Here is a 20,112-nt window from a genome sequence, read left to right on the forward strand (position 1 = left end):
CGTTACGATGTCTGTATCTGTTTTCAATATGACTATGTCACTTTGTATAAAAAAGTAAATGTGTTTTGTCTATAAAAATAAATATAAAAAAGCATGCGATACCTAACAAACTATTTTATGGATATACTAGTATATCTTGAAATACATAACACTAAGTTAAAGAACATCCACTCTTGGAAGGCTGTTTATTGCTATACCAACCACCTATAACAGATTACCAATAGTCACTTGAAAAATGTTCTTTGACTTTAACTTCTTTTGAGTACTAGTATATCTACGGCGTTGTAAGGCTTTTGATATATCACTTTCCTTTTCTGATTGGAAAGATGAGAGAGTGAGGGTTGTTGTTGGTCGCATTCAGCAATATTCCTGCTTTTCTGATATGGTCCATGGCACCAATGGTTGGCACAAGTTATAGTTTAACAGGACAACCCCACTCATTGGTTGGCTCTTACCACAAGCATGGGATATATTCTGCCCAAGAATACTTATGGGGGTTAGAGTGAGTGAGTGAGTTGGGTTGGATTTAAAGCCTCTTTGGAAGGTATTTCACTAATGTTATGGGGGCGGTCGGGTAGCCTAGTGGTTAAAGCGTTCGCACGCCACGCCGAAGACCCGGGTCCGATTCCCGACATGGGTACAATGTGTGAAGCCCATTTCTGGTGTCCCCCGCCGTGATATTGCTGGAATATTGCTAAAAGCGGCGTAAAACCATACTCACTCACTCACTCACTTATGTTATGGCGTTCGTTGACATTTACCACTTTAGTGAGTCCCTCGAGCATAAGTATGGTGCTGACAAACCGAGAAACGTAATCAGAACGACATTTTGATTTGAAATTAAGATCATGTGTTTCTGACACGTCCAGGGGTCAAAAAAAATTTCGTCCTTCCTTAACTAATTTGTGTCGTATAAAATAAGCGGAGGTTATTTTTTTTTCCATGTCTTTAGTTGAAATATTGCTGAATATGGCGTGAAATAACCCTCATTCATCACTTATTTGACCTCGGGAAGATACTTTACTCAATCATTCATGTGTCACCTTCACTGGGTCACGTTACGGGAATACTTCGCGAACACCTGGGGTCATCACTCATCTTCAGTTATCCATTCATAGGATTTTCACAACTAATTTGCCTTTTACGCCCAAAGGAATCTGTTTCGGCAGATAATTTAGACCGATATACTCTTACACCGATTATACATTTTATATTTGATTAAAGGTCAGGAAGTATTTATTATTAAGCGGTGCTTAACTCTTTTCCAGGTGTATAGTTGGAATAATTATAACGAATTGCACCCCTTACTCAATGCCATCTTTGCACACTGGGCATTATCTCTCTCAATGCTTTTATTGTTTTTCTTCCAATTTGCGATATAATTTTTCACTAGACTAAAACATTTTTCTAAGATATGAGCGTTATTTTTGTTTGGTTATACAACTTACACATAGCATTACAAATGAAAGGCGATAAAGTCAGTAGGAATCCAATGATCGGATCAGTTCAAAGAGTACTCTGTGTCATGTTCATTCAAAATCCTGTCATATTTTTGGCGAAGTGTGGAGTGTAAATATAAATCCTCAACGCCAGAGGATATTCAGAGGTATCTGATGAAATAGTGTAAACGGCAAAATAGCAGTGAAAATTATAGGATGGATCACTGAAAATCAGTGATGCCAGCAGGTGTTCGCGAAAGGGTACGCATGTCCTGCCCTATCGGTAGCACCCTGTCACACACAATTTGCCTTAAAAATGTGTGTATGTTGCCTGACACCTCACAGCAGTGAGACGGTGATTGACCAAACATCCAGCCATACCTCAGCGCATTTACTTTGTTTTTTGGGGTTTTGGTTTGTTTTTTGTTTAACGCCGCACTCGGCCATATTCCAACTATATGACGGCGGTCTGTAAATAATTCAGTCTGGACCAGACATTTGAATGATTGACAACATGAGCATCGATCTACGCAAATGGGATCTGATGAGATGCATCAACCAAATCAGCGAGCCTGACCACCTGATCCCGTCAGTCGCCTCTTACGACAAGCATAGTCGCGTTTTACGCCAAGTATGGGTTGCTGAAGAATTATTCTACCCGGGATCTTCACGGGTCTAGCGCATTTACTGATTTGATTGAAACTAAAATTGAATGTGAATTTTGAATTACGCCTGTTTATGTACAAGAGCAGAGATTCTGCTGCTTATAAGTAAAGAAACAATGTTTAAGAAATATTTTCGTTGTACAACTCAGTGTGACCTGTTCTGATCCCGCAAGTACACCTTGGCATCCGGTTCCTCACCATGTCTATTCCTCAATCAGAGCTCTTTGCAGATCATGGACACATGGTGGCGTTCAAACACCTCCCATAAAATAGTTAATAGGGCTACAGGAGAGTAAGCACGCAAGCAAATCCATCCTGCGCATGCCTTGTTGCCGAATAAAGGAATTGGCAATGTCTACATGATGTGGACGAGCATGATCATCCTGAAAGATCGGGGCATATCTACAGCGAAGCATACACTTCATGAACAGTGCTACACAGCTGGGCCAATATCTCATCATCGTACTGTTGTGCGTTAAGATAACCAACATCAATGTATAGCTGTGCCCGTACAGTAGCGGTTTGCAGCCCAGACCATTATGGAACCACCAACACCAACAGCACCAGATCTATTTTGCACCACAGCATGTTTATAACGTTCTGTAAAGTGACGAATGGCATTGACGCCAAGGCTGATGAAGTCGGCACCATGCAAAAACGTGTACTTGTCACAGTGATGTTCCAGACGTTAACGTGGTCTGCTTGTTACAGTGTAGTTCCCGATATTAACATGATCTCCTTGTTACAGTGATGTCCCTGACGTTAACGTGGTCTGCTTATTACAGTGATGCCCCTGATATAAACATGGTCTGCTTATTACAGTGATGTCCCTGACATTAACGTGATCTCCTTGTTACAGTGATGTCCCTGACGTTAACGTAGTCTGCTTATTACAGTGATGTCCCTGACATTAACGTGGTCAGCTCGTTACAGTGTTGTTCCTGATATTAACGCTGTCTGCTTGTCACAGTGATGTCCCTGACGTTAACGTGGTCTGCTTGTTACAGTGTAGTTCCTGACAATAAGCGTTGTTCTTGTTAGTGTTCTTCCTGACGTTAATGATGCCTGCTTGACACAGTGATGTTTCTGACATTAACGTGTTCTTCTTGACATAGTGTTGTTCCTGACGTTAACGTGGTCTGCTTGTGACAGTGATGTCCTAACTGACAGTAATGTGGTCTTCTTCTTACAGTGTTTTTCCTGGTGATAACGATGTCTGCTCGTGACAGTGATACCCTTGACATTAACGTGGTCATCTTGTGACAGTGTTGTTCCTGACATTAACGTGGTCAGGTTGTTACAGTGTTGTTCCTGACATTAACGTGGTCAGCTTGTGACAGTGTTGTTCCTGACATTAACGTGGTCAGCTTGTGACAGTCTTGTTCCCGACATTAACGTGGTCAGCTTGTGACAGTGTTGTTCCGGACGTTAACGTGGTCAGCTTGTGACAGTGATACCCTTGACATTAACGTGGTCATCTTGTGACAGTCTTGTTCCTGACATTAACGTGGTCAGGTTGTTACAGTGTTGTTCCTGACATTAACGTGGTCAGGTTGTTACAGTGTTGTTCCTGACATTAACGTGGTCAGCTTGTGACAGTGTTGTTCCTGACATTAACGTGGTCAGCGAGTTACAGTGTTGTTCCTGACATTAACGTGGTCAGCTTGTGACAGTGTTGTTCCTGACATTAACGTGGTCAGCTTGTGACAGTCTTGTTCCTGACATTAACGTGGTCAGCTTGTGACAGTGTTGTTCCTGACATTAACATGGTCAGCGAGTTACAGTGTTGTTTCCGACATTAACGTGGTCAGCTTGTGACAGTGTTGTTCCTGACATTAACGTGGTCAGCTTGTGACAGTCTTGTTCCTGACATTAACGTGGTCAGGTTGTTACAGTGTTGTTCCTGACATTAACGTGGTCAGCTTGTGACAGTGTTGTTCCTGACATTAACGTGGTCAGCGAGTTACAGTGTTGTTCCTGACATTAACGTGGTCAGCTTGTTACAGTGTTGTTCCTGACATTAACGTGGTCAGCGTGTTACAGTGTTGTTCCTGACATTAACGTGGTCAGCTTGTGACAGTGTTGTTCCTGACATTAACTTGGTCAGCGAGTTACAGTGTTGTTCCTGACATTAACGTGGTCAGCGTGTTACAGTGTTGTTCCTGACATTAACGTGGTCAGCTTGTGACAGTATTGTTCCCGACATTAACGTGGTCAGCTTGTGACAGTGTTGTTCCTGACATTAACGTGGTCAGCTTGTGACAGTGTTGTTCCTGACATTAACGTGGTCAGCTTGTGACAGTGTTGTTCCTGACATTAACGTGGTCAGGTTGTTACAGTGTTGTTCCTGACATTAACGTGGTCAGCTTGTGACAGTCTTGTTCCTGACATTAACGTGGTCAGCGAGTTACAGTGTTGTTCCTGACATTAACGTGGTCAGCTTGTTACAGTGTTGTTCCTGACATTAACGTGGTCAGCGTGTTACAGTGTTGTTCCTGACATTAACATGGTCAGCTTGTGACAGTGTTGTTCCTGACATTAACGTGGTCAGCGAGTTACAGTGTTGTTCCTGACATTAACGTGGTCAGCGTGTTACAGTGTTGTTCCTGACATTAACGTGGTCAGCTTGTGACAGTCTTGTTCCTGACATTAACGTGGTCAGCTTGTGACAGTGTTGTTCCTGACGTTAACGTGGTCAGCTTGTGACAGTGTTGTTCCTGACATTAACGTGGTCAGCTTGTGACAGTCTTGTTCCTGACATTAACGTGGTCAGCTTGTGACAGTGTTGTTCCTGACGTTAACATGGTCAGCGTGTTACAGTGTTGTTCCTGACATTAACGTGGTCAGCTTGTGACAGTCTTGTTTCCGACATTAACGTGGTCAGCTTGTGACAGTCTTGTTTCCGACATTAACGTGGTCAGCTTGTAACAGTGTTGTTCCTGACGTTAACGTGGTCAGCTTGTGACAGTCTTGTTTCCGACATTAACGTGGTCAGCTTGTAACAGAGTTGTTCCTGACATTAACGTGGTCAGCTTGTGACAGTCTTGTTCATGACATTAACGTGGTCAGCTTGTGACAGTGTTGTTCCTGACATTAACATGGTCAGCTTGTGACAGTGTTGTTCCTGACATTAACGATGTCTGCTTGCCACAGTGTTCCTGACATTAACGATGTTTGCTCATGACAGTGATGCCCTTGACATTAATGTGGTCAGCGTGTTACAGTGTTGTTCCTGACATTAATGTGGTATGCTTGTTACAGTGTTGTTCCTGATGTTAACATGGTCTGCTTGTCACAGTGTTCCTAACGTTAACGATGTCTGCTTGTCACAGTGTTCCTGACTTTAAGTGTTATGCTTGTTACAGTGTTGTTCCTGACTTTAACGCTGTCTGCTTGTTCCAGTGTTGTTCCCGACATAAATGCTGTCTGCTTGTTCCAGTGTTGTTCCTGACATTAATGCTGTCTGCTTGTTCCAGTTTTGTTCCTGACAATGACATGGTCTGCTTGTTGTTAGAAGGTTTCTGTCAGTCATGTTGTTACTTGTGTACCAATTATTTTCCACGCTGCTGTGAAGATTTATGAACGTAAGGAATACAGCTATAAAACTTTGTATTAAATACAAAACAGTTTATTCAACAAAAATAATTTGTACAACCTCTGATAATCACTCACAACTCTCTCACTCATCAACTCTACCACACCAATGAACTTGACAGCACACGTACCATGCTGGCGGTGTCAACACATACTATACCAGCACGTGGCTGTAGAATGTAGAACTATAATTTGCCCCTTACACTGACTGAAGTATCATCTAAAGTTGCAGGACATAAAGATTTGAAACGAGAATAATCAGTCAGGATTGTCTCCAGAAACAGATTCATTTAAGATTTTGTTTAAAATTAAACATTTTTCACCATCATGTTTAAATTACACACTAACCTTTGCAATGACAAAAAGGCAGACATAAACAATTTCATATTGTCATCAAGAAATAAGAAAACAAATTTTGGCATAAGATACTTCAAGATGACAAATGTATAAATGGATCATTCGTAGCCTCCTGTAATGAAGTCATCAGCCAAACCTCCCCCCACTCCCCCAGCTATGTTCAAACCCCCAACACCACCAGTTGACACACCCATATTACAGCTAGTCATGCCTTGAGCACAAACATCAACAGCTTTGTGTTTCTTCTACATTATATTTATCACAATTTCTATTTACATACTGAAACAGATCAAATAAATATAACTGTGATTTGCTAACAAAAAGTACAAGAATAGCAGACCTTTGAGTTATGCTTCTGGCCATATTATGTGAAAGAGCTGGATTTGTTATTTCCAAACTCAGCCTCCCTGAACAACTGTCACTCAAACCCTCAAAGATTTCTAGCAAATACTTTCTTTCATCCAACATTATAATAGCTGCCATCTCATCATCTCCTAGTCTTTGTTAACAAGCAGTAACACAAATAACCACATGTAATGTTTTAAAATTCTTTCATAAAGCAGGAAACACTGCTCTAACAGTAAAGACCATACCTATCTGATTCTTGTCTTACAGACTTCATCTTTGACAATATGACCCAAAAAACAATGGTTTCATTCAAATATTGCAAACTTAACAGTAGATTCATTTGTGAATTGAAAAACGTAGTTGCCTTGTCTATCTATTTAAATTCAATTCAAAGATATAAAACACATACTTAAATGTCAAAATATGTGTCAAATATGATGAAATACCTTACCAAAATGGCCTGAATTTCGATTAGTACATCACATCTGAAAACTAAGGACAAACATATTGCTCCAGGTTGTGTTGGCCAACAAACAACAGCAAAACAAACTGAATAAAATCCTCAACTAAATGATCAGTTAGATACAAAATATATTCAACAAGAATGAACCAAATAATTGATGTACAAATTAAATGATCTGATTTGTAATGAACACAGTAAATCAAGTATTCAATTCAATATTGTGCCTTTTCAGTTGTCAGTTAGCAATGTGATGCCCTATATACACTTGTGAGGTTTTGTAGTATTTTAAATAGTAATGATGAGATGACTATATACAACCACATGCACATTTTGTGTAAATCAACAATTCATATTTCATTTTTTATCCTTAGCTGTTCAAATCATGTTTCTAAAGACTTTGACCTTAGAATCATATACACTGGCTACTACAGTAAAACAGCTATTAAGTATCATCATGTCTGAGGACTGCGAGAGTCTCGTGCACAACCAAATTGTTTGAATATACGGAAGCCTCGTTTCACACAGTGTGTGAAACTATTATGCAAAGGTAAAGACACAGAGTCACAACATCCACTCATGAACATGATAACTTGATACTGTGACATGGAGAAGCACAAAAATGCTCATGTTATTCACAGTAAATGCTGCCTTTAAAACAAAGAATGTTGAAACAGGCTTCAAGTAATCTGATGGTCAGCTGTAGCTCAAAACGGTTGGTTTGTTGTTTTACATCGCACACGGCAATATTCCAGCTATATGGCGGCAGTCTGTAAATAATCGAGTCTAGACCAGACAATCCAGTGACTGATATCATGAGCATCAATCCACGCAATTGGGATCGATGACATGCTTCAACCAAGTCAGCGAGCCTGACCACCCGATCCCATTAGTCACCTCTTACAACAAGCATAGTCGCCTTTTACAGCAAGCTCAAAATTAACTGTATATCATCTGATATCAACAAAATGTATGCCAAGATAACCTCTGTTCATAAGCCCATAATTCAATGATTTTCTTGTATGAATAATTTTTGTTAATTTCCTTGTTTGTGCTCAGTCTCTTTAATGCTCTCTCCCCATAGTCAATTTGGAAGGGAAGAAGATAAGTTAAGAATCTACACAATTTGGACAATTTGGACAATTTGGACAGACAGACCAATTTTATTTCTTGGTAGCCATTGATCAATATTCAAAGGCATGAACACCTCAAGTAACATGTGACCAAAATATATCATGTGTAACAGAATTTCCAATTTGTACACGACTCCCGTTACTGTTTGTTTGTAAACACCTTGCCTATGGACTTGTAGGTAGAAAACCTGCAATGTTAAAAATATCATGATAATGTAAGCCCAGCTTTAGTTTTAATTAGAGCTAGAAACAAGCGGTCACCTTAACAGATTGTCAATAACAAAGACACAAAAATGATTATTAGTACTGGGGGTAAGAATTGACTTTAATACAGCATGGCAAAAGACAAAGAAGAATTCTGTCAAACTAGACAAATAATTTTGAAAATTGTCCATTTGTTGTTAAGCTTGATATTATACTTTTTGCCCTTCAAATAGAAGTCATAGAAACTGTTTCACTTGTAAGATTGGTTCATAAGGAGCATACATTTGAATCAGACATGATTTCTTTTATTACCTTTGCATCATTTAGGGCATGATTGTCTATAAGACATGAACAAACTGGTCTGGTCCTATTATACTACTCAAAAGAAGTCAAAGAACACCCAATCCTTTCATATTACTACATGTATAGTTAATCTGTCATGCCATGTAATGTCAGGCAGATTAACTAAAAACAATAGAAATGATCATGTTTTCTCAAACTTCTTTGGACAAGTATACATAAAAGTACAAATGAAAAGTATCCTCAGAAAATAACCATGAAATGTGCAAAAAACAACAGTGTTGTCTTGTAAAATATATTTGTTCAAAGGCATTAAAATATGGCACTGAAAACTGATGTGTCATGTGATGTGTCATGTGACATAAATCCTACAACATGAACAGACAACATAATATATTGCATTGATAATATCACAGTTATTGTAACAATCAAACTTGTGTGACACACATGGTAAAGCTCTCTACACAAACATATTACAACACCTTTATACTGCATTGTTATTCAATCTACAGTCTTGTTGCTTTCTTACAAACATAAACCCACAAGGTCTTTATGCGTTCTTTATTATGTATTATTATGCTAGATCTACAACTAACATATAACTTTCACATATTTTCTTTTGTAAAGCAACCATTGAGCACACAAACATATTCCATAAGAACAACTGAGATATCCACTGAGAGTATGAATGAAAGATATCCTGTAGTTCTAGGTCATGCACTGATTACTATCACCCATATGTCATTATCACCAGATAGTACTGTGTAAAAACATGGGACTTATATAGTCTCTAAAACTAAGTGCCTGTGGCAGGCATCTTTCTTTTAAGAATTCTACCAATTTGGAAATTTTGTAAAGTTCATATCCTCAGCAAAACAAAGAAAAGCAAAAAAGTAGCAAAATCATAAATATCTGACAAAGTGTTGCCGACATCCACACCAAATTAATACCAATTTATACCAGTTCAAGGGGTCATTTTGATGGACCTGCATCGTTGGCCAATTTGGCATCTTGACCAGTGAGAAAATTAGAAACAAACACCTAAACCTCCATCTGATGCATTGTCTGTGCAACCATCTGGACCTCTAAGGATACCTCTGTTGCATTATCTGTGCAACCATCTGGACCTCTAAGGATGCCTCCGTTGCATTGTCTGTGCAGCCATCTGGACCTCTAAGGATACGTCTGTTGCATTGTCTGTGCAACCATCTTGATGTCTAAGTATGCCTCTGTTGCAATGTCTGTGCAATCATCTGGACCTCCATGGATGCCTCTGTTGCTGCAGTCAGTGTAGGTGTAGTCTAAACCGTCTCAATGTTTCATGGTTGCCATTGATCAGGGACACAGTGTTGACTGTGTTGACCTTAATGAAAGATAGTTCTCTTCTGCAACATTGGCAACAAGTGGGAGACCCACAATATTCTCTCAATGTCATTTCCATTTTATACAATTATGCCACTGATATTTACAAACACTATTACTTCCTTACTGTACTACAGTCTCGGTAGTGCCCTAAGACACCAACTATAAACTTGTTTTAACAATATTTCCATTGGACTTCGCAGTTCCGTTGGCAACACTGTCAGGAACTCTAATCACTGTGTTAATTTCAGTGCCATTTGGCTGAGCAGTGAGAGTTGTTCGGCTGGTTGATGATATGGCTGACACAGACGTGTTGTCATTCAATCCTACTTCTTCAATATTTCCAGGAGGTTTTTTATACATCACAAGAGCAAGAAAGAAGAATAGAGATGACATTGCTTTCAGGGACAACCCAAGTGCCAGAAGATAGTAACTCATTTTTCTGTTGTCATAGAAAAAACAAGCACCATCACCATCACATTTCTTCTGCCACAGGAGACAGGTCAAGTCAATCATCTTCCCAAACAGGATTGGTCCTGGGATGGAACCTGTGTTCAAACAGAGCAATGAGTTGAATTGTCATACAGCAATGTGTTGAATTGTTTTGTCATACAGCAAGAGAGTGAATTGTTTTGTCATACAGCAAGAGAGTGAATTGTTTTGTCATACAGCAAGTGAGTTGAATTGTTTTGTCGTACAGCGAGTGAGTTGAATTGTTTTGTCATACAGCAAGAGAGTGAATTGTTTTGTCATACAGCAAGAGAGTGAATTGTTTTGTCATACAGCAAGAGAGTGAATTGTTTTGTCATACAGCAAGTGAATTGAATTGTTTTGTCATACAGCGAGTGAGTTGAATTGTTTTGTCATACAGCAAGAGAGTTGAATTGTTTTGTCATACAGCAAGAGAGTTGAATTGTTTTGTCATACAGCAAGAGAGTGAATTGTTTTGTCATACAGCAAGTGAGTTGAATTGTTTTGTCATACAGCAAGTGAGTTGAATTGTTTTGTCATACAGCAAGAGAGTTGAATTGTTTTGTCATACAGCAAGAGAGTGAATTGTTTTGTCATACAGCAAGAGAGTTAATTGTTTTGTCATACAGCAAGTGATTTGAATTGTTTTGTCATACAGCGAGTGAGTTGAATTGTTTTGTCATACAGCAAGAGAGTTGAATTGTTTTGTCATACAGCAAGAGAGTTGAATTGTTTTGTCATACAGCAAGAGAGTGAATTGTTTTGTCATACAGCGAGTGAGTTGAATTGTACTCTGTGATAATGGACTTTCGACTGTGAAAAGCTTTTTCTCATCAAATGACAAATAGAAATAAACTTCTTGATGATATATACTAGTACATTTTTTTTTACCATTCATTTCTAATAATTGTCATCTATGCTTCTACTATGTTGCTATGTTTCATTACATTACAGGCAGTGTAGGCCTCCCTTCTGGTCAAACTCATGTTGACAAAAGTACAAAACGAATCCCGGATGGGCCTCAATCCCAAAAAGTACAAGAATCTGTACTTTACTAAGAAAGTGTTATCCCAAATATAACATCTGTTAGGCTAAAAAAAATAATAATCTTGGTTCTCAGGCACCGCCTGCATCATCATAGAGTTTGCTATATGGTCCTTTTTTTAGTTCCACATAAATTTTTGTTTAGAAAATTCTAATACTTAAAAACAATGCGATCCAATATAGCACACAGTTACTTCCCTTTACATACGCATTGCTTTACCGTGCATCTCATTTTATTGTCATGGCGGCAATAGGAGTTTGTATGCTTGTTAATGTAGGGATGCCCTTTCCAAGGTTGATGGTACACAAATGTTTATTTGGTTACATACTAGTTTGAACAAGCGGAAAAAAAACAGCCCACCTGCACTATATTTTCAAAAATCATTGCCAGAGAACCAATTCTTTATTTTTTAAGGCTTAGATATTAACATGGCATGCATCCTTCTTAAATCAGAAAAGATATTCCTCTACATTACCTAGACAACGAGCTATAATCCACTGTATTCCAAGACCAAATGACCGCTGTTTTTCTGGTACACATCTAAACAAAATGAAGAGAAAGATTATGGATTGGCAAAATCAAAGAAGGGAATTTGCCCAAGGAGTTTAACTTAAGTATACTTATGATCTGATTGCGTTCAATAATGGTCAAATAACCAATTTCCCTTCGACTGATTCACCCACCTGAACTAGAAATAAAGGAGACCAGTGAAGCAACCTCACCTGATCCATATTTACATCTATGCATTAAGATTCACAATGACAAAAACTATCAACAAGACTATATGACAAGAGGTATGACTTCAACTTTCCAATAGTCAACTTTCCCTTCATGCCGTGACATCTTCCATCAGCTCCAGCCTTTGGTGTCTACATTTCACAACTTTTGATGCATAATCTGTCATGCTCTTTCTATGAAGATTTCAAAGAGCATCTTATGATTCTTGCTCAAAATATGTTTGATCAGGGTAATAACATTCAAGACCTCATTACAGCTGTATAACTGTTGTATGGTAGACATGTGGTGGACATTTCCCAATTTGATACATCTTTGACAAAAATGATGTCTGATGCAATTCCCTATTTGGACTTGTATCTTGTGTTCACATGTTTTTCAGGCCACAATTGACTTGCCTTTGTGCCACCAGTGGGGAAGGATATGCTCACCTTTTCACAAATGCCTCTGTCCTAACTATTTGACAATGATTCATAAACACATGCTCATGATACAGTTTGAATCATACAATTGACTCTCTCTTGGGCAGAGATTCTCGTGGCTATGGAAACCATAACTACCAAGAAGTCTCTGAAAACCATGACTACCAAGAAATCACTGAAAACCATGACTACCAAGAAGTCACTGAAAACCATGACTACCAAGAAATCACTGAAAACCATGACTACCAAGAAGTCACTGAAAACCATGACTACCAAGAAGTCACTGAAAACCATGACTACCAAGAAGTCACTGAAAACCATGACTACCAAGAAGTCACTGAAAACCATGACTTCCAAGACATCTCTGAGAATCATGACTACCAAGACATCTCTGAGAACCATGACTACCAAGAAGTCTCTGACAATCATGACTACCAAGATGTCTTCAAGAAGCATGACTACCAAGACATCTCTGGGAACTATGACTACCAAGGAGTCTCTGAAAACCATGACTACCAAGAAGTCTCTGAGAACCATGACTACCAAGATGTTTCTGAGAACCATGACTACCAAGACGTCTCTGAGAACCATGACTACCTGAAGTCTCTAAAAAATTGACTACCAAGAAGTCTCTGAAAACATGTCTTCAAGAAGCATGACTATCAAGAAGTCTCTGAAAACAATGATTACCAAGATGTCTTCAAGAACCATGACTATCAAGAAGTCTCTGAGAACCATGACTATCAAGAAGTCTCTGAGAACCATGACTACCTGAAGTCTCTAAAAAATTGACTACCAAGAAGTCTCTGAGAACCATGAATACCAAGAAGTCTCTGAAACCATGACCACCACTAAGTCTCTGAGAACCATGACCACCAATAAGTCTCTGAAACCATGACCACAAATAAGTCTCTGAAACCATGACCACAAATAAGTCTCTGAGAACCATGACCACCAATAAGTCTCTGAAAACCATGACCACCAATAAGTCTCTGAAACCATGACCACCACTAAGCCTCTGAAAACCATGACCACCAATAAGTCTCTGAAAACCATGACCACCAATAAGTCTCTGAAACCATGACCACCAATAAGTCTCTGAAACCATGACCACCACTAAGTCTCTGAAACCATGACCACCAATAAGTCTCTGAAACCATGACCACCAATAAGTCTCTGAAAACCATGACTACCAATAAGTCTCTCAAAACCATGACCACCAAGGATCCTCTGAACCATGACCACCAATAAGTCTCTGAAAACCATGACTACCAGGAAGTCTCTCAGAACCATGACCACCAAGGATCCTCCGAACCATGACCACCAAGAAGCCTTTTAACCATGACTACCAAGAATTCTCTGAACCATGACTACCAAGAAGCCTTTTAACCATGACTACCAAGAATTCTCTGAACCATGACCACCAAGAAGCCTTTTAACCATGACTACCAAGAATTCTCTGAACCATGACCACCAAGAATTCTCTGAACCATGACTACCAAAACACCTCTGAACCATGACTACCAAGAAGTCTTTAAGAATCCTGATAACCAGGATGTCTCTGAAAACCATGACTACAAGAATGTCTCTGAAAACCGTGACGACCCAATAAGTCTCTGAACCATGACTACCAAGAAGTCATGACCTATGCTATAAACCACTGACCTGAGTGTTGCTGACAGTGCAGGCATGCTGGTGATGAAGGTGAGTAGCATCATCAAACCAAAGAACGGCATGAAGAGAGGTAGCCAGATGCAAGATGTCTCACACTTGCCAAACTCTGCCATGTAGTCTGAGGTGTTACTGTTTATACAGGAGCAGTTGGAGTAGCGCTGAAACAAAGCAACACAGTCTTACACTTGCTCATGGCTGCTGTACAATAAGAGCTATTGAGTGTTTGCCAGAAAAACACTAAAAAGGTATTTACCAATGCAGCTACTGCAGAAAGCCTTATTCTATCACCATTAAGTTAAGATTACTGGTCATACCAGCCATCATTCAATGGGTGCATTCTGGGTATACATGTAATATAGGATAACATACAGATTCTCATGTTAGTGTGCAAATGTTTCAGCATTTATTATTGTCACAAAAAATGGTTTCAGAAAATATCCTATTATCCCAACTATATATCACTTTAGTTGTTGATACATACTTGTCAACTTGTAGTGGAAAAGATTATTTGTTTCTGTTATTGAATAATATATTTGAGTTAGCTATGAGAATATATCTTCATATGCATCAAACTTGAACAGGGCGACTAATCCTGGCATTATCAACACAGAAGGCAGGATATGAACATACTTTCGTACTGTTACACTGTGAAACATTATGTCACAATGAATCAAATTATATTGTGCAAGATGGACATGGATATACTTAGTAAAAAGGAACTATCATTGAAATTGTATTTTGAAATAGATATAATCAGTTTTACTATCACATTTTCAGGATGTCTGCTGGTAGCTGTCATAATGATATATTTTTAAGAGAGTGAAAAGTCAACATAGCAACTATGCAGATTAATCACAAATGCTTGACCAAAATTATATTTAAAAAATAAAAACAGACGATAGAAAACGATAGAGGACATTGTTGTCCAAACGAAAAATTCCTCCAGTAATAGGAATCTCTTATTTTGTAATACATTATGCTGTTCATCCATTTGATTACCATGTCCACAACTAATGTCAGCTAAGTAACAACACTGAAGATGCCTTCAGTTTATTGAGGGGACTAATCCGTGACAGGCATTTATTGTGTGGAATTGCTGAGGGCAGCTGGTGTTTTATTACCCGAACAGGACGTTATAGTAATGAAAAGCTAGTTACCAATTGTTAAATTAATCACAGTGTCAAAATCAAACCCCATTTCACAGATTCAACAATGTATGCAATGTTGTTATTTTTTAAGAATTAGCACAGAAAGCAGAAACAGTATATGTTAACGGCTAAGAATCACAACATAGGTAAACGAAGCGAACATATCAGCCAATGAAAACAGTTGTTAGCGCTGCGTCGGTAGCTTTAGGCCATGCCCCCAAATAGGTTTGTTTTGGAAGCCGAGCATGAGGTTTCAGCACTTTCCCTTGGACATTTAAATACTCTCTGTGAATATTATGAAATTGCCCAAATGTATCTAGGAAAATCGCACTTTATTGGCCCTTTAAGTTAATCTATCACCAGCATGAACTGGCTTCGCTGTGCATCATGGACCAAACGTAAGATCTTAAAAAACATTGTGTTACATATCATACACACAGTGAATAATTCCCATTATACAACAGGTTGCATATTATTTATGACAAAAGTGAGTAGAAAAGAATGATGTCACAGCACTGGAAATTCCTTGTATGATGTCACGGAGGGAAGTATGGGATTGATCACAATTTTATTCATTTGCTCAAAATTAGCAAAAAAATCACTTAGATCTTTATAAACATTAACCTTTTATCCAAATGTAGTTAAAATATCTTAAATGTTGAACATGATTATACCCTTATTGGAAACTGATACCACAGTGACAGATTTCCCAAAATCCGTATACAGTAAACTACGTTTATAACGAACACGCTTATAACAAATTTATGTTTTGGTTCTGACCGTATGCTGCATATATGCTGTATATATGCTGTATATATGCTGTATATATGCTGCATATATGCTTATAACGAACTACGGTTGTTACGAACTAAATTAGTGGTCCCTTAGAGTTTGTTTTAACCGTAGTTTACTGTATGCCCCTCAATTCTGAACTTGGCGCTGTGGTTAATAAGTGCACCAGGCACAATAGAGCACAACATTACATTTTTCATTTGGACATTAAGATCATATCATGTCGATTTGAAAAATACCTATCTAAAAAAACCTAGCAGCAAGCAAGCAAACATCCCTAAGAAACTACATTGATAATATATAAAAGACACTAGTGAAATGGCTATATTGATCGGGGCTACCTGTCACCAGGGTGACTGTAGAAGACAAATGTCAACATACAAGTGACATTGGTTAATATTTCACACTTATACAAAGGTGCAGTGCAGAAGCAGAGAAAAAAGTGTCAACTGTAGGTTATTCTATTAGAACCAGTGCTGAAATTCTTGTGCACAAAAACTGTGAAATATGTGTTGGGTGGCCACAACGAACCAGTCTATTAAGGCACTGGTCATTGTCATCAGCTAAGAAAAAAGCTGTCAAAATGAAACTTACCTGATTTACTCAACTAATCACCATTCTACATAGAGATGACTTAAACTATTATCACCATGCAATTATGATAATGTGGATTGTGTTAGTATTTAACCAGCTAAAAAAATAGGTATTTAGTGATGATGTGACTGGTGGAAATTGGAACAAATTTCTAATTTGATTTGACAAAAGTTGCAGTGAACATTTGTCATTCTACAAATGACAAAGTCAGTTCAACAAAGGGAGACAACCTGGCTGCCGAGATGATATGGGTGATAATTACCTCTTCTATTCCACTCTGTTTGGGGAGAAATTTCAGAATGTGAAAACAACTAACTACATAATAGAGAATCAGATTGCAAATGAACCGGAACAAAATTCTAGGAAGCCTTTGGATAAATCAGGATGAATTCATGCCCAAAACAGCTCATGCAAACGAACAGAATTCAACAGAACATTTCCAAAGAGAATAATAATTTCTTCTGGAGGTTCACCAAAAGTTCCAAAACAGATCACATATATATTACTGCCTTACATTAGTCACAAACTGCAGAAACATAGGCATAGCATATGCTTAAGTTTTGTTCCTAATCAAACAAATTAGTATTTTTTTCCAAGGTGTTTCATTTTTTACTGAAAAGAAATTGCTGGTATAATTTCATCCTCATAAAAGCCCTGTATCACGTGTTTGATAATGTTTATTTTTTCTTGAAAGAGGTATAATCACCTGTATTCATAAGAAACAAGTTAAAAAATGGCAGTTTGAAGTGAAAATACATTTTAAAAATTTTTTCTATAAAATTTTCATGAAACATTTAATAAAAAATACCCCCAAAAAGGAAATCAACAATCAGTGGTAAAGAAGCGGATATAAACACATGCCAACAGGCAAATGGTAACATAAATAATAACAGTGAACACAAATGAGACTACCATGCTGACATTGACATAACTTGGTCTATATATGGTGCTGACCTTGACATCGCCAGTCTCAGACACCTGGCATCCAGCATAGCAGGGGGAGAAGTACATGAGGCCGTCGCGCCCACACACCGGGTGATAGTCATCTTCTGTACACGCACAGTTACTGTTGCACGTGTTGTCCAGCCTCTTGCCCAGGAATCCTATTGCCCTGTTAGTGAAAGAGTCAGCGAGTGAGTTTTTATGTTGCTTTGGACAAAATTTCAGCTATATCGTGAGGTGAGGTGCAATGGGGTTTAACATCGCGTCCAAGATTATTGCACTTATATAGCAACGTGCATGCATGTATGTGTGTGGCTGCTTGTACAAGTCCGCACTGATGCCGATTTATAGTGCTAGCTCACTGAGATACCATGCCGCAGTTTAACATGAATACCCCACTCAGACACAGTATACTGACTCCGAGCCGACCAGTCCTTGTTTTAGCCCTTTAATGCCGAGCGCCAGACAGGGTAACAACAAGCACCATTTTTTAACGTCATTTGGTATGACGCGGCCGGGGATCAAACCCTGACCTTCAGCTCTCCGGGCGGACGCTCTGTAAATAATCAAATCTGGACAAGACAATCCAGTGATTGACATCATGTGTATCGATCCACACATTTGGATCGATGACATGCATCAACCAAGTCAGCGAGCCTGACCACCCGATCCCTTTAGTCGCCCTTTACGACAAGCATAGTCGCCTGTTATGGCAAGCATGGGTTGCTGGAGACCTACGATGTATGTACTCACATGTTATTGGCACTGGCATTGTACTCTACATTGACACCAGCGAAGGGGACGTTTTCACAGTTGATCAAGAAGACTAAGGCAACAAATAGGACGATTAATGTAGCGCCGAGACAGAATCTGATGATCCCGGACACCTTCATATTGAAGCGTTTGACAATGTAACCTCCAAGAAATGTACCGCCTCCACCGGCTGGGATGGCTGCATAACCTGCAGAGATAGGACATAGGTCTTGACACATACATTCACAAGATTTGTAGGAGCAAGAATAGGCATCGCTGCTGATGACATCAACCATCATCATCACATCTGATGATACAAAATTGTGATGCTGTGATGATACAAAATTGTGATGCTGTGACTTATCAGTACACCAGTTCATCATCAGCAAACTTTGCATGATACGATACCCGATACACTTAATCTGATTCACATTTAACCTCATATCAATTTTTCTTGTTGATCTGTTTATTTGTTGTTTTGAAAAAACAGACTGAACAGATTATTGAAACAAAAAGAAAAATTTGTTTGTTTCTTATTATTTTCTCATACAGAATACAGCGATCACTGTACTTGACTTGACTCAGTGTCCAGTTGTCCTTCCTTAGCTTTATGAGTGAGTCGATGGACTCAATTCTCAGTCTAATGACTGGGCTTTCCACAAAAAATGTTGCATATGCCATATCGAGATACTTATCGTATCATTGCTTCTGTATTAAGATATGTATCGTATCACACCTGGATCGTGACATCCCTTAAACCGACAATAGCCATCACATCTGATGATACCAACATCAGGCATCACATCTGATGAAACCAAACATTAGGCATCACATCTGATGATACCAACATTAGGCATCACATCTGATGACATCAACCAACATTAGGCATCACATCTGATGATACCAACATTAGGCATCACATCTGATGACATCAACCAACATTAGGCATCACATCTGATCATACCAACATTAGGCATCACATCTGATCATACCAACATTAGGCATCACATCTGATCATACCAACATTAGGCATCACATCTGATGATACCAACATCAGGCACATCACATCTGATGATACCAACATCAGGCATCACATCCGATGATACCAACAATAGCCATGACATCTGATGATACCAACATTAGGCATCACATCTGATGACATCAACCAACATTAGGCATCACATCTGATGATACCAACATCAGGCACATCACATCTGATGATACCAACATCAGGCATCACATCTGATGATACCAACATTAGGCATCACATCTGATGATACCAACATCAGGCACATCACATCTGATGATACCAACATCAGGCATCACATCTGATGATACCAACATTAGGCATCACATCTGATGATACCAACATAAGGCATCACATCTGATGATACCAACAATAGGCATCATAGCGGTTGGCACTAACAACAGAGGCATCAAATCTGATGGCAGTTAAACTGGCATTACATTTATACCATTTAATTATGTGTTCGTGTGCCAGAATAAGGGGTAAGTGGGTTGTTTGATGCCTGTCAGCAAAATTCTAGCAATCTCCAAACAATATCCAGTGATATTAGAACAGTTCTAACAGTGTTATAAGGACGACCCTCACAGCGGTATAAGGACAACCCTCACAGTGTTATTAGGACGACCCTCACAGCGGTATAAGGACAA

At 38.8% G+C, this 20,112-nt stretch overlaps 1 protein-coding gene across 5 annotated transcripts in view; it reads right to left on the reverse strand.

Moving 5' to 3' along the window:
* Positions 1 to 5,716: 5,716 nt before the first annotated feature.
* LOC124131638 (solute carrier organic anion transporter family member 4A1-like) overlaps positions 5,717 to 20,112 on the reverse strand; it is a 140,737-nt gene continuing 126,341 nt past the window's right edge. For 4 of the 5 annotated variants that reach the window (XM_046495041.2, XM_046495044.2, XM_048393513.1 and 1 more), the window contains 6 exons: positions 18,439 to 18,646; positions 17,698 to 17,854; positions 17,006 to 17,020; positions 14,201 to 14,367; positions 11,854 to 11,918; positions 5,717 to 10,410 (listed from right to left, as the gene is read on the reverse strand). In XM_046495041.2, coding sequence (XP_046350997.2) covers positions 10,025 to 10,410; positions 11,854 to 11,918; positions 14,201 to 14,367; positions 17,006 to 17,020; positions 17,698 to 17,854; positions 18,439 to 18,646 — 998 coding nt within the window. In that variant the 3' untranslated portion in view covers positions 5,717 to 10,024. The remainder of the gene's footprint in view (positions 10,411 to 11,853; positions 11,919 to 14,200; positions 14,368 to 17,005; positions 17,021 to 17,697; positions 17,855 to 18,438; positions 18,647 to 20,112) is intronic. The other variant, XM_046495047.2, reaches the window with a different exon arrangement.

The sequence above is a fragment of the Haliotis rufescens genome, unplaced genomic scaffold, assembly GCF_023055435.1.
Source record: "Haliotis rufescens isolate VD_foot unplaced genomic scaffold, xgHalRufe1.0.p SCAF_1, whole genome shotgun sequence".
NCBI lineage: Eukaryota > Metazoa > Mollusca > Gastropoda > Lepetellida > Haliotidae > Haliotis > Haliotis rufescens.